Source organism: Taeniopygia guttata, chromosome 20, assembly GCF_048771995.1.
Source record: "Taeniopygia guttata chromosome 20, bTaeGut7.mat, whole genome shotgun sequence".
In the NCBI taxonomy this organism is placed as follows: Eukaryota; Metazoa; Chordata; class Aves; order Passeriformes; family Estrildidae; genus Taeniopygia; species Taeniopygia guttata.
In genome coordinates this window covers 6,443,371-6,470,419 of record NC_133045.1, presented here as the reverse complement: position 1 = coordinate 6,470,419, position 27,049 = coordinate 6,443,371, and the positions used below count along the sequence as shown (strand labels likewise).

The 27,049-nt window shown below is 51.8% G+C and overlaps 1 protein-coding gene across 2 annotated transcripts; it reads right to left on the bottom strand.

The window, feature by feature from the left end:
• Positions 1–8,318: 8,318 nt before the first annotated feature.
• On the bottom strand, positions 8,319–26,968 carry SDC4 (syndecan 4). 2 transcript variants are annotated; one of them, XM_030288533.4, is made up of 5 exons: positions 26,804–26,968; positions 13,367–13,508; positions 12,439–12,491; positions 12,015–12,198; positions 8,319–10,809 (listed from the first exon to the last, which is right to left on the bottom strand). In XM_030288533.4, the coding sequence occupies exons 1-5, from the start codon at positions 26,876–26,878 to the stop codon at positions 10,658–10,660; spliced, it is 606 nt and encodes a 201-aa protein (XP_030144393.1). In that variant the 5' UTR covers positions 26,879–26,968; the 3' UTR covers positions 8,319–10,657. The 2 variants fall into 2 exon arrangements, with proteins under 2 accessions (XP_030144393.1, XP_072773089.1); XM_072916988.1 differs by lacking the exon at positions 26,804–26,968 and having other exon boundaries at positions 13,367–13,604.
• Positions 26,969–27,049: the final 81 nt, after the last annotated feature.

Here is a 27,049-nt window from a genome sequence, read left to right as displayed (position 1 = left end):
TTGCCTTTTGACTGACTTGCATGATTTACCTGCATGCTGGCATAGAGCACCACAGCTCCCTCGGTGTCCTCAGTCCATATATTCAAAGTCCAGGAGGGACAGAGATAATGCCCAAATGCGACCTTAAGTGTTACTGATCCATACCAGGAGTCCCTGCATTGCTGCTGTGCTTTTCAGCTCAGCAGGAGCTGCTTCCCAGCAGCCAAATACCCGGCACCAGATGTTTTGGTTTTTTATTGGAGGCCCAAATGGGGTTATTTAAGAAGGAAAAGGGAAAAAGAGAGAAAAAACTTCAGTGTGAAACCCAGCTCCTCCCTAGCTGGCTCTGCCAAACTGTTGTTTTACACAATTTGACACACACAGAAATGCAGTGCTGGCATCAGCAGCAAACTGCTGATTTAGATGCCATAAAAAGAACCAGCTTTCTGGAGCTGGACACGAGCATTTTGCAGAGTGGGTGTTAAAGGCTTTATTTAGATCTCCGTGGCATCCAAAGGCCCATGGTGTACCTGGAAACCTTCTGGATTGGCAGTCCTGAGCTGGGATTTGAAACAACCCAGCAGCCAGACTACAGTGGCAGTCAGCCCACCCTGGCCCCAGGGCAGTGGCAGGAGAGCAGGGGAAGAACAGCCCCCCGTGACCTGCAGCACCCCAGGATGCACACATGGGCATCCCCAGAGCAGCACCCAGGTTGCCTCCGTGTTTTCTGTCATCTGGAATGTTTCAGATGCAGCACTGCCCTGCATGCAGTCCATCCTCAGCCTTGTTGTGTGCACCCCATGCCTCACTGTGGCTCCAGGTGCTGAATTTGGGGCTGCAGAGGATTTACATCCCCACAGCACCCAGCAGGGAGATGCTCAGGCATGCCTGGAGCCTTGGCCTGCTCCCTCTGCAGCTTGTACCTGTCCCTGGCTCCCCTGGGAACACAAGAGCTTGGGTCCTCAGCATCCTCACCCAGGGCTTCCCAGGGAACAGCACCTCCCTAAACTCCACCAGGAGATGGGGTTCCTTCTTCCCCAAAACAGGAACCTCACTGAGGGTAAAAAGCTGTAGGCAGACACATCTCTGCGTCTGGAGCTGCTGTGGGAAAACTGGGAGAATGTTACAGCACATGCCAACAGCCAAGGGCTGGTGGAGGAAAAGGCTGGAGGAGAGAAGAAGGGTGATCACATGGAGATCCACCAGGGATCCAAAAGCAAGTTCCTCCAGCAGCTGGCAAAGTCCTAATGAGCTCATTAGGTGCTGGGAGCAGTGGTACAAGACTCTACTGCTCCCATTTCTGGAAAATGCTCTAATATCTTACACAGCTGTGGGGCAGTGGGGCCTTCCCCTGTGCTGCTGCTGCTGCTTGGGCCACCCCATCAGCCCACACTCACCATCCTCTGCACTCACCTCCCCAGCAAATCCACCCCAGCCCTAAAGGTGAGATGCAAGAAAATACTTTCATCAACCCAAACAGAGGATCCCCTATATTTCCCCCAAAAGCATTCCTCCCCCATCTACTCAGGGCAGAGCTGGAGGGCTGTGAAAGGGTGGGGTGAAGACTTTTGGTTGCTGCCTGCATCAGGAGTGTCCGGAGCCCTCAGCTCCTCAACCCGGTCCCCTCCCTCAGAGGCCAGGGCATAATTCCCATTTTATGAATGGAAAGCACCCTGGGTTATATTTAGCACCAACCCAGACCCAAAGGGCAAGAGGAGCGCTGCTTCTTGACTTCGGGAGCTTGGAACAAGCCTGCCTTGTTATGTTTACAGCACTTCGCTGGATGGAGAGGCCAAGAAAGCGCTGAGTGGCTCATTCTGGAAGGCTGATGGATTAAGCAAACAGCCGCAGTAATTCAAGCCACATGGGGAAAGGGGAGAGGTGGCAGCGGCGGGCTGGGGGCTGCCGGGGCTCCTGCCGGGGCTCCTGCCTTCCCCACCGGCCACAGGCTGCTTTCATCTGCTTTTCCCAGCAGGTCCCACGCTGGGAACGAGGAGCTGTGAGCTCCTGGAGGGGACACTTGCCTGCCACGAGGAACATATGCTCCACGTCGCGGCGGGGCTGGGAGCGTGGCAGAGCTGTTTATTTGCATAATCGCTGATTAACACAAATGTCTCGGACAGGCGCCAGGCAGCCAGTTGCGTGTTCTCGCTCGGCAGTCGGCAGCGCCTGTCTCTGCCGGATCCCACAATAACCCAGCGTGTGGCCGGGAAGGAAACACGGCTCTGGCCAGCTGGGCTCTGCTCTGCTCTGCCCGCAGCTTCTCCCTGTCCCCCAGGCAGCCAGGAGCGTGGGTGGGTATAAAACCGAGCATGAAAACACCTTAACATGGCTCCAAGAGCTGGGCGTTTAGGAAAAGCATCGAATGCTTTAGGGATGCGGAGGGTAATTCAATGTGTAAGATGTGGTGCGGCACGAGCATCTCCAGGTGATGGTGAGGCACGAAGGTGATGGGGATCCCCTGCTCCCACCATCCAGGGTGCAGCCCCGCCACATCAAGCAGCCACTCCAGGTCCCAGAGGAGAGCATCACCTTTAAAAACATCAAAAAGAAAATTAAATCCTGGCTTTCCCACCGTGAGAGGAGCACTCAGCCCGTTTTGGGTGCCTCCCGCCCTGCCTGGGCTGTGTCCCTGCGCTCTTTGGAAGAAGCTGCTGCCATCTAGTGAAGCCAGCCCAGCGATCACACGGGCTGCCCGTCCTGCCCGGGGCTCAGGCCAGCCCGGGGGACACACTGGCCACCTCCGGCCACCTCCGAGGGACATCTTCTGGCCAAATCAAATCGTTTGGGTGCTTTTTAAACAGCCACTGCACTGCATTTTGCCCCACATCGCACAGCAGGTTTCCCGCTGGGTTGGCTGAGTGTTTTTCAGAAAGGGGAGGGCAATGTCCCTTCCCTGCTCGCTCAGCCCACATCCAGCTGGTGACACCACTCTCGGCACTGAGGTGGCAGCTGGGCTGGCTGGCTCGTAGGGCAATTTGTAACAACACCTGCAGGAAGACCAGAAAAACTCTGTTGAAGCAGGGGTTTTGCAACCCCTGAGTGCAAAGGGGGGGCGAAGGGGGAGCTGGCCAGGGGGCTGTAAGAAGTGGGGCTGTTCTGTACCAGTGAGGTGTTTGCTGCAGCAAGGACAGCCCAGGGCAGATCCCTCTGCTGAGCTGTGCCTTGGTCACCTCCCTGACAGGAGTGTGGCCATTGTCCCAGGTCCCTGCCCATCCCCTGTGGAGAAGCACAGAGGGTAGGCCAGCATCACCAGGGAATCTGTACCGGGATGAGCAGCTGCAGCCAGTGCAGACACCCCCTGAGAGCAGCCTGTCTCCCCTGCTCTGAGCCCTCTGCCTGGGGCTGTCCCTGCCCCACACCGCCAGGCACAGCCTCCAGGAGGGCCAGGGGGCCCACAGCCCACGCTGCTCAGTGTAAATGTCTGCATCCCTGGCCCACAGGATGTGGGGATGCTGCTCTGCCCATCAGCCAGGGGAAAGGAGCAGGGAGAAACCTTTTCTTGAAAACTGCCCCCAAGGTGTTGATGCCTAGGGCTGATGAAGTGCACAAAAGGGACCCAGCCAGCCAGACTGAACCAAGGGGCCAGTTCCTGCATCACAAGGCATAAAATCTCTCTCCTACCAAGCCTGGTTCCAGCACTACCCCCACACCCCAGTGGGGTCCCTGAGCATCCCACCAAGGGCACTCCTGGCCCCAGCACACAACTTTGTGCTGATTTTATCCTTTTTCTGACAGAGCTATAAATTACCCAGCTGGGCCTCAGGATGCAAAACTATGCTGGGGCCAAAATAAGCCAAGCTGGGTTGCTGAGGAATTACAATTACCTGCTCAAGAAGCTTCAAGCACATTGGGAACTGCTCAGGCGTGCGGCCCTGCTGGCCAGGCTCTGAAATAAACCCAAACAGCATCAAAGACAGAGTGAGCCCGAGGCACCCGTGGGTGCCCGCGTCACCAGCAATGCCAGGAGTGGGTGTTATTAGCCCCGGGCCTGAGATGGGCAGTTCAGGGGAGGAGACTGCCACGCTTCTGTGCCCACAGCACTGGGCACTCAGCCCTGCCCATGCAGCCAAAAAGCCTGTGGAAAATTAGGCTTCCTTTCTGTCAGTGTTTTTTTTTTTTTTTTTTTTTGTTGTTTTTTTTTTTTCCTTTTTCCCTAAAAGCCAGCTGAAAACAAGCTAATTCCTGCCAAGCTCCGGACTCCCTGCAACTCAGGGAAAGACCAAGCCCAGGGGCCAGCAATGTCCCACAGGGCTGCAGTGCTGGGCCACTGCCCCAAGGCTGAAGCTGGGGTTCAGTGGCCTGATTAGGGGTGCAGGGTCAGTGCTGGGCTCCCTGTGGTCAGTTCCATGCTGCAGCACTGCTGGGGGGTTTGGGGATCCAGTGACAGGGACCAGATGGAGGGCAACCTCCTTTCATCCTGTTCTCAAAAGAAACACAGGGATTGTTTTCTCAGGATTCACTAGGGAAGGAAAGTAGCTTTTTAAACAGCTTAAATAAACAACTAGGCTTGAAAACACAGCCCTGATTTCCATGCACTGCTGCAGTAATTAGGGTGCAGACCAGGCAGGCAGTAACAGATCAGCACTGAGAAGGAAAGGACTGGATGCAGGTCCTTCCCTGTGAGGCCAGGGAGATTTGGCATCAGTGGAGCTGCCAATGGATGAGCTGAGCAGCACCCCTGGGTGCTCATGCACAGCCCCAAGGCTGTGGGGCTTGGCAGGAGCCTGGCATGGCTTTGCCCAGAGCACTGTGAGGAGCAGGCAGGACTGTGCAGTACCATGCATGGAGCACACTGGCACCCGGCTGCGTGGTGCTGCTGCCTGCAAGAACCCCCGTGCCCCAAATCCTAAATCAAGCCTCCTGCCCTGGCTGGTTTGGGCTGGGACAGCTTAGAGGTGAAGCCCCAGCAGTTCCACTGGTGCCCCTCACCTCTGCAGCAGATTTGGCCAGAGGAAGAAGGAAAGGCACTTAATAAACCTAATATCTAAATGAACAGCAAGAGCAGGATGGGTGCCAAGGGGAAGGGTGAGATTTGCTCTTTGCTTTCTGCCTTGGGGTGCTCAGCAGGAGTGTGGCTCTGGGAGAGCAGCCTCCCTCCCACTGCAGCTGTGGCTCCCAGGGGAGCTGGGGATGCACCCAGGGTTTGTCCCCAAGCCCCTGCCCAATGTCACCAGCCCTGCTGGGCTGCTCTGGTGGGTGTGCATGGTCACCGGCCCCTCACACCCTGCCGAGAGCCGACACGTGTGTGTGCCCACAGCCCCGGGCTGTGCTGGGGGAGCGGGTGGCTTTGAAGGGCTCTTTGTTCCCCGGTGTAATTATACCTGAGCAGCGGAATAGAAACGTGCTGAAAACCCCTCGCTGGACCTTTCTGACGGGAGCCGGGGCATTTGGCTGCACAGTGGCTCCATTGTTCCCTTCCATGTGCCTCGAGCAGCCAGACCACCTCCTGCACCCCCCGCTTCCCCAGAATAACCAGCCTGTGATTAAAAACCAGGTCTTTTCCCTCCAATACTGGGCAAAATGCCCCAAGCCACCGCCCTACCCAGGGCTGGCAGGGTGACGCTGTGGCAGCAAGGGCAGGGCCCGCAGGTCAGCCGGTGCCTTTGGCACTGGGGACACCTGGACCTTCAGAGAGCCATGGGGACATCCATGGGGACATCCATGGGGACATGCATGGGGACATGCATGGGGACATGCATGGGGACATCCATGGGGACGTCCATGGGGACACGCATGGGGACATCCATGGGGACACGCATGGCGACTCGTACCCATCCCTGCCCATGGCAAACCCCACGGGCAGAAAGGGGCAGGGGGAGAAAGATGGAGGAGGAAAAAAAAAAAAAAAAAAAAGGAATTCCCATGGCCCCTAAAAGATCCCTGGGCGGTGGGAGCAGCGGGAAGGTCCCTCAGTGATCCCTTGTGGGCGGTGGGAGCAGCGGGGCAGAGCCGGGGGGAGCGGGGCCTGCCGTGCTCGGCGTGCCCAGGAGGGGGCAGCAGACACGCGGGGAGATCCGGGATAACGGGGGGAGAACCGGGATAACGGGGGGAGTTGGGATAACAGGGGGAGAACCGGGGTAATGGAGGGGGTTGAGGTAATGGGTGGGGCCGGGGGGATGCTGCAGTGTTCTGCCAGGAAATTACAGTTGTCCCAATCCTGGAAGCGTTCAAACCCGTGTTGGATAGGGCCCTGAGCAACCTGGTCTTGTGGATGTTGTCCATAAGAGGACAGGAGGATCAGACTTTGAGGTCCCTTTCAAAGCAAGTCGTACTCTGATTCTATGAAACACAACCCTTCAAGAGCCCCTTCGGCACAGGGGACAGGCTTGGACTCCCCAGAGGGACCAGAACTTTGGGCATCACCACCTGCACCGTGACTGGCACCAAGCAAGATGGGACAGAGGACAGGGAAGGAGGAACTGACCGGTTTTAGCCCCAAGGTATCAGAGCATCCCTACAGCAAAGGGTCACCCAGTGATACCAGAGGAAGGAAAGTTTACACCTGGCAGACCCCAGCCCCGAAGACAACCTGCTCTGTTACCTCCCACACAGCCCCAGTTTATTCAGCTAACTGGGGGCCAGTGATCCCCAGCACTCCCATCCCCTGCGCTCACCCTGACCCTGCCTGCAGCCACAGCGAGCCCAGCTGTGCACCTGATTCAGTACCCTGGGGGCTGGGGGAGGCTCATGGCAAACACCACATCTCCAGGGTGCAGGAATTGTGCCCTCCCAGACTCTGCAGGTTCGAGGTGCTGGGGACAGACACCACAATCACCAGCACATCACTGCTGTGAGCCATATTGGCCCCAGTGCCTCAGCTCATGCTGCAAAACAAGGGACCCAAACACCCACAAACATCACCTCAAAACCCCCTGGAAGCCATAAAGCAAAGGGGCTCAGCAAGGTTACACCTCATTTTCCAGCTCCTCCATGTGCCTCCTTCAGGGAGCATTTGGGAATGACAGACCTTCCCTGGCTGCTCAATCACATCAGTACCTGGGAGGGTTCCAGCTATTTTCAAGCCAGATAAAGAAGATCTTCAGCACTAAGAAGATGAAGACCAGGAATTCTCATGGTATGGTACCTCTCAGCACACAACCAGGTACAGGCAGGCTAGCTAGAAGGGCAGATGGAGGGAATGGTGACAAATCCATCTCAGGAACCGGGGCTCTGCAAGGACAGGCAGGCAGCCAGGCTTGTGCTCCGGGGATTTGCAGACTGCCCGTCCAGATTGCTTTGCAAAAACAAGGCACTTTTACGCTGAGGGCAGTTTTGGAAAGTACACAGCATTCTTGCAACCAAGAGACGAAGCCCAGGAGAGAAAAGAAAGGGAAAAGAAAAAAAAAAGTGACAAACATGGGCTGTTCCAAGCAGCACTTCCAAGAACCTGTCTCAGCCATGAGAACACGGAGATCGCAGGAGTACGTCAGCAAAGTGCTGACAAACAGCAGCTCCCAGGAGCACAGGAGGAACTGGGAGCACATGGCTCTGCTTTTCTTAGCACTGCATGAGACTCTCAGAGCACCTCTGAGAGCACACCTGGCACACAGCAGGCAACAAGGAGCAGAAGAGCACTGCTACTCCCACACCCCGAGGGAGCCCGTGTACCAGTCCCAGTTTGTTTCCTCTGTCCGTGCTAATCCAAACCACCTGGAGCAGGAATTCCCACCAGGGAGAAGGGAATTAGATTTTCTCGAGGATGATAATCCATTTAAATACAGCACTTCTGAGGAGCCTCAGCACTGCTCCCCACACAGCCTCTGCTCTCCCACCTGCCAGGGGAGAGAGGTGGGTCCTGTCCATTGAGAGCAGCAAAGTGACAGGGCAGAGGAGCTTGGACGAACAGCAGCTTCCTCCAGAGCTTGCCTGTTTAATCCCAAACAGCATGAAGTCACCTGTGGACTCGCTCCCAGAGCAGCTGATCCGCTCTGCACCTATTGGAAGGGCCACACTGGTTTAAACAGGGTTGGCTTGAAGCTTGATTAAGCAAAACACCCAGTGCACTGCTTTCATGTGAGGGGAAAGGCACAGGCCTTCCTACCTCCCTCTGCTCCTCCTGATTACAAGGGGACAGCGCTCTCCAAGTGTCACCACAAGGCAGGACACTCAGCCCACGGCACTGTGCTGTCTCTGCAGCTCCAGAGACCCAGGGCAGCTGGTGCTATGGGAATCATGCACGGGTGGGGCACTGCAGGCAGCTCAGGAGCTGCTGACAAAGCCCCTTTGAGCTGCAGCCCCAGTGTGCCTCCCCTTCAGTAAACCAAGTAGTTACACAAACATTAGCTCCCGGTTATCCAGCTCCCAAAAGTAATTTCAGATCAGAAACAGTCTAAAAAGCCAGTTTTAGAAAGTACCATTTATTTGAGGAACGAAAAAAAAAAAAAAACCAAACAAAACAAAACCAGTAACAGTGGAAAATCCCCAAGAGCCATTACACAAGAGAATCTGAATATCCCGAGAAGCAGCCACAGCTCCTGCCTGCCTGGCAGTGCTGCCCACAGGCAGTACAGTCCTCCCTCTCCTCTCCAGCCTCCTGTGAACTCTGTGCAGCTTTGAGAGCCTCCCAGAGCTCCCAGTTTCCCTGAACACACTTGTACTGGGACTGAGTCACCCGGAGGAGGACCTCTCCTCTGCCCCAGTGTCTCAACACATGTTCCTGCCCACACATTTTCTTCTATCATCTCTCTGGATTTGGCCTCAAGCCTACAGCAAATCCTCAGGAAGGAGGTTTCAGGAGCCATGAAGATTTCCAACCAGCCTTTGCAACTGCCTGGTTTAGTGCTGCCTGCTCAGGTGCTCAGTTTGGGGACCCACACATGGATTTTTGTCTCGCACCACGTCACAGACTCACAGATGCAGGAGGACCCAACTTGCTCGTGGTCCTGTAACACCTTCCTGACACGGTGGCACCAGACACACAGCATCCTTTGCTCTGGGAGGCTGGTCCCACCCTCAGTGGAGGTAGGAGCCAGGTACAGGGGATGTTAAAAGAGCCACAGTGGAGTTCAGAGCCTGCCCCTATGAAAGCTCAGTGCTTCCCAGTGGGAGATGCCACCCAGGCAGAGCTCAGATCCAGCCTTCCCTGAGACAGGGCTTGGCACAGCACCACAGGGGACAGAAAGTTGTCACCTCCACCCTGAAAGCATCCAAAGCTTGCTCCCAAAGGGCAGCCCAAGGTGGGGATCTCTGCTCTGACTCCATGCATCCAACCCAGCACATCCTGGCTGCAGCTGCTTCCAGGAGCTGGACACGGCCATGGAGCCCCCAGGCTCCTTCCCAAGCACAAGCCCCTGGTGCTCCACACCAGACCTTGGACAAACAGCAGCACAAACAAGATCAAAAGCCTCTTACACACCACACCATAAGGCTGCTGAAGAATTAACTCCAGCCTTTTCATTCTCATCTCTATATATCTCAGTAAAATATATAATATATAGCTCTATAGGACTGATTGTAATATATTACAGCCTAGAATTACTCCTGTCTTTTCCCTACTTCAATCATATTTATGCATCCAACTTTGCATACAGAAGTTATTGCCTTGAATTTGTAATTGAAATTCACAGAATAAAGCTTAAATAGTTTTCACAGAGACTCATTATATTAGTGTTTTACATAAAAAGGATAAAAGTTACCAAATGAGAAAGCAGCCATTTCAGAAACTATAAATAATTCTATTTTAAAAAAATCCTAGAAAAGTTATGAGAAAACCATAAATATCTTTACCCTCTATAGTAGCTGCTGTAGAACTAGAAGAAACCTGTAACACTCTGTAGCTAACTCTGCTTCAGTTCAGAATATAAATCATATAAAACAGCATCTCTAGAGAAATGCCCGGCCAAAGGAAACACAAAGGGATTGAAAAAATAAATCTGAGGAAATTAAAAAAGTAGATTTTTTTTTATTATTTCAAAACAATTTCTACAAACTTTATATAAACATTAGGCTATTTTCTTTTAAATTTTGTTATAAAAAAAGTCCTACAAGCAATCCTTAAAAAAAGGTAAGAGACTGCAGGCAAGGAAAGGGTGTTGCCATAGCCAAACACAACTGGCTGTCCTGATTTCAAGGACTAATGACCCTTGCCTGGGGCCAACAGGAAGAGACAGAAGTCTCCTGGGGAAGATATTCCCATAGGCCCTTTATGGCATTCAGGGATATTGAGCCCTTGTGGGCCTTTTACTCCCTGATAAGGCAACATTATCTGTAGTGTAAGAGATTCATAAATAGTTCTCCACAAAAATGCTTCACATCAACAGCCTGCTGCAAGACATCTAGTAGCAAGATTTATAAAAAAAGCCATCTTCTATAGAAGCAGCCAATCCCAGCACAGCACGCTGGATGCAAACACATGGTGTTTGCTTCCATACAGTCTGGTTTGTGTTTATATACCCTCTATAAAACCAAGCAGAAAATTTGGCATCTTTATTCCTTTTACACTAACTTAGAAAAAAAATACACTGAGGTTTTTTTTTCAGACTCTTTGTATTTCATTGGGCCCTTGTTAGCTGAGCGGGATGGGAAGGGTCACGAAGGAAGTTTGTTTTTTCTCAAAGTCACTTTGAAATTCAATCCAAAAAATAAAAAAAGCATTTGTTCAGCACATCTCATCTGAGGGCACAGTGTTTCCACACAGTCTGCTTGTCCTTTGATGGGCACAAGGTGCTGCTGAGCTTTAGGCATAGAACTCGTTTGTGGGGGCTTTCTTGTAGATGGGTTTCTTCCCCAGGTCGTAACTGCCCTCATCCTTCTTCTTCATGCGATAGACCAAGAGCAGGATCAGGAAGATGGCAAACAGGAGACCCACTGCTCCTCCTGCAATGAGAGCTGGAGAGGAAAGAGAGACTGGAATAAGTCTTGGACAACTCCAAACCACTGCTGCTTCAAGAGCAGCGACCCCCAGAACTGCCTCCAGAGTCAGCAGCCATGTGCCTGTCACTGCATGTGCTCGCACTTTCAGCAACAGCAGATGTTACTGGCAAAGGCCAGGACTGCTTCTAATCCAACCACAGAATAATCACATGTTCCACATTAACCAGTTTGAGCTAATCTTCCAGTTTAGTCCAAAAAAGAAATGTTGACAAGATGATGTTCTCCCTGTATAGAGACAAAACAAAAAAAACCACCCAAAAATGCCCCACCATAACCCACAGGGAAGTGGTACAGCTCCAATCTGAATGCTTTGTTAAGCTGTGTGAGCACACCCTGGGGATTCTGTATCCCAGTTCATCAACATCCAATTACCAACACCACTTCCCTCAAAAAGAAAAAATCTGAAAACCCAAACAACCAAAACCCACAAACCTGCAAAAAGCTACTAAGATTTCCACTCTCCTCACACCAAGCATAGCCACAAGACTTCACTGAAGTTTATTCCTTGTTGTGACACCTATTGCTTGCACTAAATCAGCTTCTTGGCTAAATGGTTTTGCAATTCACTCTTCCAATCTCTGACTGCAGATCAGCACAAAGGGCTGGGGTTTATACTCAGACCATCAGGCCAAGTGCCTGAAGCAGCAATATGCTGCTGGGGATAGACCTGTCCCACATGTTGAGGGGAAGGCAGTCACTTGGTTTTGCTCTAGACATTGGTACTCCAATTCCTATAGCTGACCACACATTGGAATCCCTTAGAAGGGTGGCTTGGCTCCTGGCAAAGCTCAGAAAGGCAGAACTTGGGCTGGGGTTGGAAGGAAAATGTCTGTATTTGATATTAAAGTCTATGTTGTCACTGCTTTATGGCCAGAAACACCTCTTGTTGAGGCAGTATCTGGGTGCGGAGCAGCTGCCACATGAGTCAAGCCAACAGTCAGCTGGCAGGCTGAAAAACAAGCTGTTTATCCCAGCAAAGACAGCAGCAGGCTCTGCTGTTAGGGGCTGGGAGGCAGAAGCCACCCTGTTACACGTAGCCACAGAGGTAAAGCAACTCATTCCCCTGTCTGCAGGGAGCTGCTCCCCAGAGAAACAGGGAACAACAGAAGGCATTTTGATTTTCAGTATTAATGATTTACCAGGACAAGGTGGAGTATTACCTGTAAGGACTTCTGTTCTTTCAAAGATGCTGCTGTTGGCTGTGCTTGCCATGGAGATCTTGTTGGACAGGTTCTCTTCGACAGGTACAGCTTTGTCTGGAATTATTTCATTGTCCACCATTGTGTTTTTCTTTTCGCCTTCTATCTTTCTCCCAGTATCTCCAGGGATATAGTTGTCAGATATCTACAGAACACAGACAAACCACACCCATCAGCAAGCAGCACCCAGCCTACCCACAGCTGAAAGCAGGAGGGTGTGCAGGGAATGAAAGTTTGCTCAGTGCATTACGAGTACACTGTGCCTGCTCATGCAGGTGGATCTGTCTTGATGCCACGTCCTGCAGGGGGGAGGGTGCTCAGAAAGTTTCACAGACAGAGCAGAGGAGCTACACGCTGCTTAAAGACACACTGGGGCAACACCTACCACAGGGGTATCCATGGTGGTCAGATACAAGCCATCCTCAGAGTCTGGGTAGTCTGCAGAAGGGGCAAAAAAAAAAATAGAAAGGGCTCTTAAGTTTTTATCTCATTACATGCTGTTTTTACAGGATTCAGACCCTTCTTGCAATACCAGCAACTGCACATACTAGGACTCTTGTCCTCTACAGTTCCCTCTTATCTACTGGCACTATTTATCATTGAATGACTTGGATTGCACAAGACCACCAGATGTAATCTTGAAACCAACACCTCTCCACTGGGAGGGATCTTCAGCTGGACCCATTGACCCTGCAGAGCAGGTCTGCCACAGCTTACATAAGGTAATGCCAACGGAGGGCACTGCTCCCACCGCCCATCCCTAAAGGATCCTTCACCAACCCTCCAGATCTGCCCAAACATGTCAGGCACTGATTTCAGCATTTGTTCCTTTGCTTTTAGAGAACAAATGTTCACATAAAGAGACACAGAGCCACAGAAACTGGTTTGGGCAGGGAGCTTTGCATGTCACAGAGAGTTCACTTGAACACCAGTTAGTCCTTTACCTTGTTTGGCCTCAACTGAGATATTAACTTTAGGCCTTTTAACACTGCCTCAACAATAGATTATTTTTTTTTAAAGTTTCTCAGCAGTTCTTTGGAGTTCAACAGGAAAAAGATCCAGCCAGCACAAGGCCTTTTCATTTGCAGCAAAACAAGCTTGGCTGGACTCCATCTGTCCTCCCTGAGCGATTCAACATCACAGCACCACTACTTTCACTGCTCTCATCTGAGTGACTACGAGTCACAGTTTTCATCTCCACCTGACACTGTGGTTTCTCAGGAGCTCTGGCTGTGATTTAGCCCATCACTCAAGGGCTGGTGCTGAAAGAAATTTCACAGCAGCTGCTGAGGGAGATCCGCTTCCCCACTCACCTCCTGACCCAGATGTCTCATCTATATCTAAGTCATCAGAGGTTAAGTGAGGCCTGAAATCACCAATGTCTTCATCATCTGGCAAGTCCCCAGAGGCAGGGTAGTCAAGCCATCCAGCATCCATGGTTTCAGTTTCTCTCACCTGTAAATGGGCGTGGAGACATGTTAAATATGAAACAACTCTCCAGAAGGATTTCACAGAAGGTTCAGAGCCTGAGCACATCACTTCTACCAGAAAAATATTAAATGCTGAACTTCCTCTCCACCAAAAGCCTTACCTTTATCAGCTGAATTTCCCTAGAATTTCTCAGAACAGAAGTGAGAGCCAGGCTGGGAGGGGAATTTCCTGAGGGCTACAGATTGAAGAGGTTCACCCAAACACACAGGGTGAAAATATCACAACAGGATCTCGGTCAGCAGTTTGTGGCAAAGCATTTAGAAAAGCAGCGCCTTGAGCTTGTGATAAGGGAGAGTTTGGAAGGACTTGGAATTCCCAGGAAAAAAGCCTGATGGGTGTAGGCCAGTTTTTTGCATAGCACCAAAGCAATTCCTCACTCTTTATACTGAGAACAAGGCTATTTTATCACCCAAGGGTTAAAAGCTGGTCTGTCAGTTTAGCTGAATTGCAGTGCAATACAGGCTGAGTTCAAGAGCACTGCTATCAATAATGACCTGCCCGAAGGAAGAGCTTCCCCTGCATCACCTTCTTTAAAAGCATGTAAACAAACAAACCCATAAAATATCTGCAGGATCCAAAGGCCCAAGGAGTGCAGTTCCAGCAGGAAAGCTGGAGAGCCTCCCAGCTATCAGCTGTTTGGCCACAATGGCAATTTGTGCACACACAAAATGAGCATACCAGAGCTCATTTGCACTTGGACGTTCAAGAAGCCACAAGCCCAAATCTCCTGCCCTCACCAAAGTTATGCAACTTCCCAGCACTATTTCTCCTCGCCCTGGGGCCAGGCCAGTGAGGGTACCACAGGTATGAGCTTTGGGGTTGCTCAACACCACCCCACAGACTCCAGATGCTTCCAGAGACACGAAATCATCACCATGGAGGGGGACTCAACCCCTTCCCCCAGGCAAGGGGCACAAATGCAGATGGACAGGTCCCTTAGCTGGGGGCTAAGCTGACAACATTCTTTCATGCTGTCCTCACAGGACAACTGGGAAGTCTTGACAAAGGTTTTGTCTACCCACAAGGGCATTCCACAGCCCTGCACATTGGAGGGTTTTTCCCAATGTACAAGCTTACCAAACTACAGCCTCACTGGGGTAAGGAGGATCAGAGACTCGTGGGGACACTCTGAGCTGGATGGCAGCACCACCAAGCCCCCCTGCTCACCTGGCCAGGTGTGGCCCATCCCACAGCCCAGAGGTGATGAATTACATCCGCTATTGATTCTAACCAAGGCAAACAATCAGCCACAAGCCATGTGTCAGCTTCCTCTGCCCACAGCCCCAGCCCTGCTTCCAGCCCCATTCCCCTGCCCACAGGCACACAGAGGGTTGGCCACAAACAAGCACAAGATGTTTCTCATTTTTTGCACCAGCAGCAGTGGCACTGGATGTGCTTTTCCTTGCTTATTGAGGCATTTTTGGTTTCCCCAGCAACTCCGCTACAGGACAACCAGATGAACAGCCCAGAGGGCATGAAGTGCTGAGGCCAGCTCTCCTCCCAGACCCTCTCTCTGCTGTGCCAAGCCTGGCACTAGATGCTGGGAAGGGGGCTGGGAGGAAAGTCAGCTTGGAAGGAATCCTCTTCCAGCCTGGAATCAGGCATTCCTAACGATATGGATCACTTGCTCCAAGGCAAATTCATTTCAAGATATGTGAAACTCAGCCGCAGCCAGCCCTGCAATGGAAACTGCTTGCCAGCATGTTCCCAGGGCACCTTCTGGCCATTTCATCGAGGGGCAGGAACAACCCAATTCCTGGGGCTGGGGAGCACGTTTGCTGCAGACCCAAAAAAGCTCTGTACCAGGCAGAGATTGGTGTTGGCAAGTGCTGTGCCGAGCCACACCCCAGCGCCAACTCACCCTGTACTTCACCATGAGTCACAGCCAGTAATGTCCACGCAAGGGCAGCTCAAGAAAACCCAGGTTTAAGCCCTGGAGAGCCTGGACAGCCCACTGGCCATATCAGATCAGCCCAGCCACGAGCTGAGTGGTGGCACACAGCCACAGTGATTAGTGCAACACACCAGGCCTGGCTATCAAAAATCCCTATTTAAATCAGGACAGACAGTGTTTACCAGCAGGGCACGTAACAAGGAAACTACTGACTCACAAGCATAAATAAGATTATATGGGAGCGTTCCCTGAACTCATTCTTCATCATCCTCTTGAGCAAGGATGGGGAAGCTCCTGGAGGCCGCAAGAACTTCGCAAACCATACAGGAAACTTTTCTTGTGGGCAGTGGCCTCGCATTACAGGTTCATCCCACAGGGCAGTCAGGGCTGCTGGGCACCTCAATTACTCTCCAGGTTTAAAGGCATGTACTTCTAGGAAGCAGCCCTGCCTGGAGCTGGGGCACGGGCAGGCTGGGAAGAGTTAACAGTGGAGTGCTGTGCTCACAGGGCAGGTCTGGAGCAGGCACATTCCTCACATACACACCAGTGACAGGGCACACAGGCACCTTCACAGGACTTAAGAGCAGCAGCTCTGGGGCTTCCCAAGTGCCACATAAAGAGCTCCCTGATGCATTGTTTTTTAAAAGTACATCCCTTTCCAAGAGCACGCAGCCCTCCCTGCAGCTCTGCTGCCTGGTGAGGAGGCACCTCAGAGGGTGCCTGTACTTCCTCCTGGCTTGCAGGCTGTGGTCAAGAGGGAAAAGCCCCGAGATGACCACAAGAGGATGGGCAGCCCTTGCCAAGTCATCCCTGGCCACATCCAGCTTAACACCATCTGCAGCAGCTGGAGAAGGGCAGCAGTGCTGCTCTGAGCCTGCTTCCCACCACTGCTGCCCCTGCACTGGAGCCAGGCCAGGGACTTGCTGGGAGAGCCTGGGCGGCTGCACAGCCCCACCTCACCCTGGCAGCTGAACTGGAGTCTTACAATTAATATGCTCCTCTCTAGGAGGAGTCTGTACAGGACTGCCGGAGTCTAGTTCAAGGATTTCTTCCTCATGTTAAGCAGCTTTATCCCCAGTAAGCACGAAGGGAGATTAAACAGCATGCTGGGGAGCAGAAGCTTTTCCTGCCTGCCAGTGGCCAAAAAAAAAAAAAATAGGAGTTTATTCCCTGCCCAGACAACCAGCACATCAGGCATGTGAACTGTGAGTGTCATTCCTGGAAAAGCTGGGCACAGAGGCCTCATGCTTTGAGACAGGCTACTGGATGAAGCCAGACACTCTTCGCTCATTGGAGACACAGGAATAGCACCACTGGGACTCCAGGCAGCCCTGCTGTGCTCCATCCCTAACCCAGCCCACTATTTCATGCTCCTGGGGTTTTCCCTTACAATCCCACAATACCACTCACCTCTTCTCAAAGCAAGATCAGCTATTTATTGAGGCAGCAAGCAAAGTTTCTGTGCAATGTGTGAATTTCCCCATGCCACTGGCAAGTTCCTGGGAAATAACAAACCCAGGCAGCTCACCTGCCCCAGCCCACATGTCCTCACCACCACCTTTGCAAACCCTTTCAAAAAAACCCAATTGGTGGTTTGGGGCAGAGACAAAGTTTTCCAAACATGGAACTGGCTTTTACAGCTGTCCCTTGTCTCTGATCAAACACAGAGTTCATTAAAAGCTCCTTTGAAGGGTCACAGCCAGCAAGCTGTAAAGGGAGTCAGACCTGCAGGGACTGGGGCATTCACAGTGTACAGAGCCCTTTATCAAGTTTATAATTTTGGCATGGAGACCCAGCGTTTTTCCTCCTTGTCTCCCTCCCCAGCACTGTGTACATAAACCTGGGAGTAAACAGGAACAAGGTGAAAGTCAACCTTTCCTAGACAAAGGCACATGGAGCTGGGCCAGCCTGGGAGGTGGCAAAAGAGGGCAGAGGCACAGAGCTGTTAACCCTGTGCAGCCTGCAGGGACAGTGGGTGTCAGCTGTTCCCAGGTGCCCTGCACTCAGGGTCAGTGGTACAGATCACCTCATGTCACTGCAGCAAGCAGCAACACACAAAATATCCTCCCCAGGCCCTGTGCTGGCACAGACAGATGTCACCCCACACCACCACAATGCACAGCTACCAGCACAACCAGGAGGGGCTCCTGAACAACACGAGCAGCTGCAAGGATGCAGAGCTCTGTAAACCACAGAGCCCAAGAGAGGGGATTTCCATACCGTTCACTTCCACCCAGCTCTTGCAGGAGCCCACAGACCAGGAAGGTTTTAGAGCTCAGGCCAAGCATGTGAAAGAGCAGGGCTTAGGGGAAAGCTCACCTCCTTGATGTCCCCAAGCCCCCAAAAGCAGAGGAGCCACAGAGCACTGGAAACAGGGCAGCTCAAATCAGTGTGAAACAGCCACACAAAGCTGATCTCCACAGGAGAGAGGTGTGCAGTGACAGCAAGCAGATTGCTCTATCTTCCCATCTGAATAAGCATTAGAAAACCTTTATTAGAAGTGAGATGAGCTTCCAGCAGAGGCAGCTCCTTCCAGACAAGTAAGGGAAGGGTCTATATTCCCTGCCAAAATACCCTTCCTTCACTCCCTTCTCTCACTCCATGCTTCAGCTCCATGTAAGGGAGAAGAAAATAAATACACAAAAGTCATTTTAGTCCTGAGAGCAAAGCAAATATCAGCATTTCAACTCAAGTCACTCCCTTAACACACCAGCCACAGTAAAATAATAAAAAAATCCACTTGTGCCACCTCCTTGTGACCATGCCTAGAGGTATTATTTTACCACCCATTCCTGGTCAGTCTGTCCCATATAACTTGCAGCACACACGGCCTGCACTGGCCTTTGTGCCAAGGGACAAAAGTTAAACAGCTCCTATCCAGGCATATGTTTGCATTTAGTTGCATGACACGATCACCTGAGGCTTCCAGACATAGTTAAATACTACCTTTGCTCAACACTTCCCAAGCAGTCCTAGAGCAGGGCCACAGGCAGCCTTGCCCATCTCCTCTGACAGCCACTGTCCAGCACTCCCACCACAGTGACCCATGAAGGCAAATCCATGGCTCTGAGGAAAGGGTGAAATCAGACTGGAGTACAGCCCAGGGCTTGCAGGCAGCTCCAGTACCCACAGCAGTTACTGCACAGCCCGTGCCTCTTACCAAAGAGGGGGAAAATAATTTTTTTTAAATTGCTTTCAGTAGCAAAAAAAGGGTTTTGCTTCCTAAGCCAGCAGAAGCAGCACACGGGCTGGGGAACTGTTCAGGAGGTTAGAGCATCACTTGTCCCAGGTGAGCTCAGGGCAGCCTGCCCAAGCAGGTCTCCATCTCCCAGCGTGCTCACCCTCCACAGCCCATGTGCAGAAGGCACATCCAGCCCTATCCCAGCCCACTCCCCCCTCAGCCCAGTCCCTGGGTGATTCTTTAAGCCCCACAAGCAGCAGCAGAGCCATAATCCCCCATGGCAAGGAGGCTGTAATCCCACAGGTGCCTCCCCTGCAGCAGGCATCAATCCTCCCAGGCCCTGCCTGCTCAAAACAGGCTTCCTTGCACTTACAAAGCCAAACCTCAGCTAGCTCTGAGCTGCTGTGCTCCTGCTTACACACAGCCTGTTCCCTCCAGCCCACACCATGCATGGCCACGCAGCAGAAGCAGGACAGAGAGATTAAAAAGGAATGAACTCTTGTTTAACTGCTTTTGCCCGATTATCAGCCAAGAGCAAAGCCATAAAGATCGAGTCCTTTGCCAGACAGGCACATGCTCAGGTATGTTTACTGCAATAGTGGCAATACAGCTGCTCTGAACACTCAATTCCCAGCTCCACACTCAATTCCCAGCTCCAGAGCCTGACTGGGAAGGAATGACCACTCCCCACTCCAGCTCAGGGAGATAACACTCAGCAGATAGTTGCAGATGGCTGTGTGTCCGTCACTTACCCTGAAGCAAATGAAAAAAAAGTTTGGAGGAAAACTACAGGAGGAAAAAGCAGGAGCTCTCATGTGACTCAAGAGGAAAACAACTGTGACAAACATTTCACGCCCCTGAAGGGCTCTCCTGGTCACAGGCCATGATACACACCTGGTTCATAAAGCGATTTTTTTTATGGTATTTACAAACCTAATCATAAGTAGTTCATATGCTTCAGTGTCCAGAGCTCAGCTGAGAAGATGGAAAAATTCTGTTCAAGCTTTAAAAAGGAATTCACAGTTTTTCCAGCTCACAACTCACTCTGAGTTGCCCTCGTCTATAATAAATGTTTCTATTGCACCCTTGTCTGTGGAAGAAAAAAAGGATGTAAGTGCCCCAGCAAAACAGCTTTTCCATCAAGGATGATTTCTCATGCTGACTCTTCAAACTTGGGATATTTCACATGTTACACTTCCCCCACATGCCAGGAAGAAGCCTGCCCTCACTGCCCTTTCCTAGAATACAGCTACACCCCAATGCTTCGCCCAACACGCACACAGCAGAATTTCCACTTGGCAAGAAATCTGTGACGTGCCTTTTTGGGATCTTTCTGCTCCCTCATGCCAGAGAGTTAGCAAAATTAAGCCAGGCAGACACCCAACTTCAAAGAGTGCCCTTCCTATCGGGCTCACCATGCAGCTAATCTCAGTTTGTTTGTACAGTCAAGATTCCCAGTGCTGTGCCCTACAAATGCTTCCCCCTCCCACGAGCCGTTTTAATCTAATCAGAAGTGGTAGCCTAAAGATTTAGGCTTAGCCCAGGCCACTGAGCTCTGCCAGCACAGTTCTGCTATTTCAAGCCTTGCTCTGCTGGCAAAGGTGCCAGCAAAGAACAGCAGCAGAGGAAGTTATCGGCACAAAAGCACTCGAGACAGTGAGTGCTGCTGCTTCGCTATCAGCCGTACCCGTGTGAGCATTTATACAAACAAACATTTCAACAGCAGGGATTTTCCTGGCTAGCTGCAGCACCAGAGGCTGGGTTTTCAGTGCATGAGGCTTGGTGGGGATTTTTTCATTTGTTTCTTCACAAAGATATTGCCTACTTAAGGCTTGGCTTGGGCCCAGAAAGCAGCAGACACAGCACGTGCTATTGGGGATAATACAGCTGTACTTCAGGAAACCTGTCACTTCCAGAAGCATTTTCCTCCCTCTGAGGGCTCTGAACTCCCAGTCAGGCTCCTTCCCCTCTCTGAGCAGAGGCTGAGCAACCAGCAGCAGTTTTCTGACCACATCTGTGTGCCCACAGTGCCACAGCAGAGCACAGGGACCCAGCTCTTGTTCTGCTCACTCCTGTCCCGGCGCTGCAGAGCCCACACTCAGCTGGACCAGCAAGTCTGTGAGTAACCAACACGCAGGACCAGCTCCTCGTACTCAGCCTCAGGAAATTTGGAATTAGCGCCAAGAACAGCCCGCACATAAACAGTCTCCTGCAAGATCCTGGCTCCAGACTCTGCTCCACTGCACACTGTGGATTTGCAATAAATATTTACCTCGCTGGGGAACAGAATCTTCCAAGCAAAAGCTCCTGACATCAGTAAGGGCTGTATTTCCATTTGGAGGAGAGCAGGAGCTACTCTGTTTCTAAAGTGGGACATCAGCCCACTAAAGCAGCTTCTTCCACCCTCCTAGCACCACAGCAGTCAGGATCTGTCCCTCCACCTACGGGTCTCGCTCCTCTCCAGGCCAGCACAGGAGCACACCTGGTGCCTTCCTTCCAGCCAACTCCTCTCAGTCACTCTGCCTTCTGCACAGAGATTTCTGCCTGCTGCGCTGTGCAGGCCACTTCAGTGCAAGTCCAAGCACTTTCCCAGGCATTAATAGACATTACCATTGCTCTTCATTGCTCTAGTTTGACTGTAGCAGCAGCTAAAGGACAGGAGGCAGGGCAGCCTCACAGCAAGGTAAGTGGGCAAAGCCACACCTCTTTGTATTCAACTTTGACAGCAGCATAGTTTTAGAGGAACCGTGGTGAAGATACTTTTTTCCCTTCAGCAGCTATGGCAGAGCAACATCAAAAGAGGAATCCTTCCCATGAAAAGCTTTGCTTTTCCTGACAGAAGAGGATTTGTTTAAGCAAGAAGCAGCCGTGGTTTTGGTTGACATAAGACCAGCTGCTTGGGTAACAGTGCTATGGGTCTCCTAGTCTCCTTCCTGCCCCAAGGAGCATCTCCCTGAGATTTTAATTAACTGCTTTGATTTTTAAGTTATCCCAATAATTTGTCTAACAACAGCCTCTTGGCATTTCATAAGCAGAGTCTGAGCCTAAACGGATTTAAGGCTAAAACTGACAAGAGTGCATACTTCCAGCAAAAATAAAGACTTTTACAAGAAGCATGCTTTTCAAGTCAGCCAGCCTTCAAAAACTGAGAGACACGCAGCTATGTATTGCATGCTTTCCCCTCCTATGCTGACATTTTCTCCAGATTCAGGATTAAGTATTTAACCCCCTCTTTTGAGACTTTACACTCATTTAGCTTGCTTTGAATGCTTTCAGTCATTTCAGAGAGTACTGCTGCTTTCCTGTCTCCCATGCAACTCTTGTTTCCAACAGTGTTTGCCTGAAAACGAAGGAACCACAGGGCTGCCAGAGCAAGGTGCAGCTGCTGAAGACAGGGCCATTTTCTGATCTGTCTTTGCCAACACCAACTCACTGGCAGCAGTCACATGTCGGAGCCCGAGAGCTTTTCTGCCCACCAAAGGCACAACCAGATTAAACAGGAGGCAGCAGCAAGGGCAGCACAGACTGGGTGCCAAGCAGCAGCACCAGTTTTGCCTGTCACCCCTTTTCTAGCCCCAGAAGAAGAGATCCACCCCTGCCCCAGAAGTCTGAGTCACGGCTTTGGGTAAGGGGCCAGGGCCGTTACTCAGAGGTGACAGCAGTGTCCCCAGAGCTGGGATGCCAAGTGCCAGAAACTTGAGTCAGAGCCTGACTGCTGCAGTCAGGGTGACACACAGCAGAGCTGCTCCTCTGACCAGCAGCATTTACTGGACAAACATTCAGGCACACGCTTAAATACAGAAAAGTTAAGTCTGAACTAACCTAGCAGCACAGCCCTAACTGCTTGTTAGTGTAGGATCTTTTACAGCCCCTCAGAGCAGAGGCTTATTACAAGTGAAACTCTTTAACTAGGCTGCCCTGTCTATTCAGAGCCACCAAGCCCAGTCTCATCACAAGAGTCTCATTCTAGTGCAAATCATTTGAATTCTTAATCTCAAGCATTTGCATTCCAGCGAGTCTCAAACAAACAGCCACACATGCTCCCCAACAGCAGCCCAGAGGTCAGGCGTGTGCAGGGTTCGTCCCCTCGGTTTTGTAGTGCTTCAACTGCATCAGCTTCTCCTTTGAGGCTGCAAAAGCAGCACAGCTCAGCCGTTGTTACAGGGCATAAAGGAACAGGATGTACTGAGCAGAGGGGGAGAATGCAGCTGCAAGACCTAAGAGCAGGCTCAAGAGGATAAATGTGAACTCAAGAGCTAGGAAGTGTTTTGAAGGATGGACGCTGCGTTTAGTCTGGCCAAAGTGATAGCTGGGGAGCTCTGTGGCATCACAGAGCCAGGATAACTTCATCAAGGAATCTTACAAGTCAACCCAAGTGATTTGCATGGCAGACCGTGGAACCACAGCTACAATGCCACCCTTACAGGTACAGATACTATCACTAATCAAAAAGTCTTTAAACCTGAGTCCATCAATCCATTCACTTGAGGAAAAACAACTGACACACAAAATACAACACAATCTAGTGGTACCTTGTAGTCAAGGGGATTCAAGCAACCAGGATATTTCTAACAGAGCATTGACCAGCACCAGGAGTCCAAAGGGAAGGAAAAGCAGCTGTAGGAGCTGTGCTGAAGCCTGCAGGCTGAGCAGCAACTCAGTGTGCCCTACCCCCCTCCGCCCCATCATGAATTGGAAAGTCAGGTTAGCAGCTTCCAGCTTGTGGTGGAAGTGGACACAAACATTTTGAAAAGGCAGTATGACACTACAGGAAAATCAAGGCAAGGTCACATTAGGCTCTAGTTCAGGCATTTGCTAGCAAATGCCCCCCCAAGCCATTCAAACAGCCCAAGGCAATAGCACAGCCATTAACAGAGGCTTGGAAGGGACTGAAGAGGGGAAGACACATAGGAAAAACATTTTCCCTGTTGCTAGACTGGATGCAGGCCTTTGCAGGATGTCAAAGTGCTGAGACCTTGGGAGAGAGCAATCAGAGGGGCAGGAAAGAGGGCAATGAGGTTGGCCAACAGCCTTTACTTCCCAGGGTGAATGAGCCTCCAGTATCACAACTCTGAAAAGTACCAAGTTCAGCCCCAGTTTGCCTCTTGCACAAGATGTTCAGGAAGGATCTGAAGCACAGGAAAGCACTCTCCAGCATGGGAGCTGGCAGCACTTCGGGCAGAGGAGAGCTGGGCAGCACTGCTGTTTCCCTGACTGTGCCCCAAGTGCTGCAGGGTGACTGTTCCTGCCCATGGGAACCTCCACATCCAAGGTGCTCAGCTGTGGAGGGACCAAGCAGCCCTCAACTCCCATCCCAGGAGCTGCACACGCAGTTCAAGAAAGCACAAGGTGCTAAAGAAGTTGTTTTTTTCCTACACATTACAGTCATTTCATCCCAACAACTATAGGTTTGACTTCAGAAGTCATGAGCTCCTTCTCCTTAAGGGCTAAGGGACATTCCTTCAGACACTGTCATTTTGCTGCTCTGTGTTTTAGAGAGACTGAAGCAAAGCAAAGAATTGCTCTAAATGTGAGCATGGCAAATAAAGGTAAAATAAAGTAAAACACGCAGATAGCAATGTCTTGATTTGATTGGGAGGGACAGATGAGAAACTGGGCAAAGAGCAGAAAGAACAGGCCTCGGGGATCAATGGCAGCAGGACAAGCCAAACCGGTTTTAACATTAATAATGCTGCACTACTTTCCAAACACAGCTATCATCAACAAGACACCAGCTTTGCCAATCAGGAGGCCTCTGAGCATGATTGCCTTAAACCAGCAAACAGAGCTCACAAACAGCACGAAGCCTCCCCCACCTCTCCCTAAGCAATCCCCTGCCAGCAGCTTCTGGGTTGGATTTGTGCTCCTCTGTGCTGCTGAGGACACACAAACACGATGTGGTGCTGCATGAAGACTTTTTCTGCAAAGTTCAAGGCACAAAAGTAGGACAACTGCAACAAGCCTGCAGCCCACTAGCACTGCTACAGCCCTGCTGGGCTCCGGGCACTCAGCCCTTTTGCAGCCCAGACAAACTGAGCAGAGCCCAAGCCTGCCGCAGAGGGAATACCTTCACCATGGGGAATACCCCCTGCTCCCCTCCCGTGCTGCCAGGGGCACTGCTGGATGCTAAAAGCACAGGGAAAGCTCAGCGACACCGCTCTGCCCAAGCAAGGCAGACCTCACAGCCTTTGTTAACTCCACTGGTGCCACATCTTGGATGCATTGGTGACTTTCTGTCCATCCCCCCTCAAGCATCTTCTGCAGGAAGCCCATCCTTGCACAGCACAGAGGGGAGCATCCTGCCCACGCATCCTTTGCTTTCCAGGCACTCAAGCGGAGAGGGCTGGGGACCACCTGGTGACATCAGGCACCAGCTCCAGCCCCCCCGGCCCCACGGGAAGAAGGCAATGTTCTCACACAAAGCTGCGGGGCTGTTGTAACACAACCCACCCACCCACAGCCTGAGCTCCAACGTCACACTGAGGCACTTCAGTAATATTCCCCACCCTCTTACACATCCAGGATTGCTTCACACGGAGAAATCCCATTTACACCAGAAAGCTGCTCAAGGAGAAAAGAGCCAAGGCACTTTTGTTTGTACAGGCTTGGGGAAATATTCAAGCACCGAATCACTCTCAACATCCATGCTCTTACATAAGCACAAGAAATACAATCCCCATCTTGTTAAGAAACAGCTACCTGTCTTCACCCTGCCCGCATAGAAAAACCAAGAGCCACATGCTGTGCAGCCCTGCACGTTTTGGCAGTGCTATTAAAAAAAAAAAATATGGGAGGAGTGCCAGCAGAACTCTCCCAAGCCGTGTGTCATCCTTCTCTCCTCCCCGGCAGCCTGTAACCCAAACAATTTGTTTGGATTAGGCTTTATAGTAGGCCAGTGTTACTGCTCAAGCATACACTCAATCTTAGGTAGTTTAAAAGACACGGATAAATATTCCACGTAAATTCTATTCACACACCACATCTGCGCAAAATTTGTTGTCTTTGCAGAAACCCGATGCTTGCAGACCAGTCCAGTCCCCAGGGACACCAAGTTGCATTTCATACCAAACATGGTCAGTGCAACTTCCAGATGCTGTCTGCCCCAAAGGTTTGCCCTACCAGTTTGGGCCAGTTCCCAAACGACCGATTCACGTGCTTACTGGCAGGGATAAACACACCAGATTAGAGTTAAGTGGATTTGGGCTGCTTGGTTTTAGAGAGTAGCTGACAACTACTACAGATGCTCTCTGTGGGAGATTCCTGCTCTACAATCAGCAACCCCCCAGCCCTGTGCCCCTACTAGAAAGCAGCAGAGCCTTGTAAATTCTGATCTGCCCACCCAGCCTTCAGTCCAAAACAAACCAATGCGAATGATTAAACCTACTTTGGGAAGCCCTGATCTCCTGCAGTTACCTTAAGCTCAGCAGCTCTTTGACACTAACAGAGGAATCTGCCCTGATTGCCCTATCAGCAAGATGGTCACACACAAAAACAAACAAACAGCAGGGAAGCCAGAATTCCCAGATCTCTGCTTCACCACGAAGACCCCACATGTGCCGGCTTGAAGCATCCAAAATGTTTCCCCTCATTATATGTTTAAGAGATTTTTAAACTCTCCAACGTAATGCATCACTTTTCACTCCTATGTGGGAGCGAGGAAGGTTTGATAGACACAGACACCAGGTACCAGCACAGCCAAACTCAGGCAAGGCTGGAAAGCCCATCCAGGTACTGTAACGCATCCAAGAAGGAAAAAAGAATTAAAGGACTTTCACGACCAGAAGTTGAAGATTAAAATCGTAATGGAGAGCAGCCGATACCCAGCAGGTAGCCGGGCCCCTGCAGTGCTGTAAGCCCAGCACCCAGAGCAGAACGGGGTACGTGAGGAGCGGCACAGCCGCGGGGACAGCGGGCACCGGGCACGGCCGGGCCGGCGCGGCGCTGCCCTGGCATCCGCCGGAGGAAGCAGCGCCCGGGCCAAGGGAACCGAAGGAAGAACGGGAACGGCCCTACGGCCGTGTCCCACCCTTCCCTTTCCCGGAGAAGGGCAAGCAGCGGGGGCAGCGGCTCTCGGGCTGCTGCGAGCGGGGCCCGAGACCCGCGGGTCACCCATCCCCCCGGGCACCGGGAGCCCTTCTGCCGGGGCAGAGCTCCCCGTTCCCGCTGTGCCCCGGCGGGACTCACCGACTCGGCGGCGGCGGCTCGCAGGAGGAGGCCGAGCAGCAGCGCGGCGCGCAGCGGGACGCGGGGCAGCGGCATGGCCGGGCTGGGCTGAGCTGTGCCGGGACACACGGAGCAACGAGCGGCACGTCCTACCGGAGCGAGCTCTGGCTGTGCCCCGCGCCGCCACCGCCCTTATAGGGCCGGCGGAGCGCACGGGGGCGGAGCTGCTCCCGCCCCGCCGGGAATGCCCCGGCCGCGCTCCCGCCG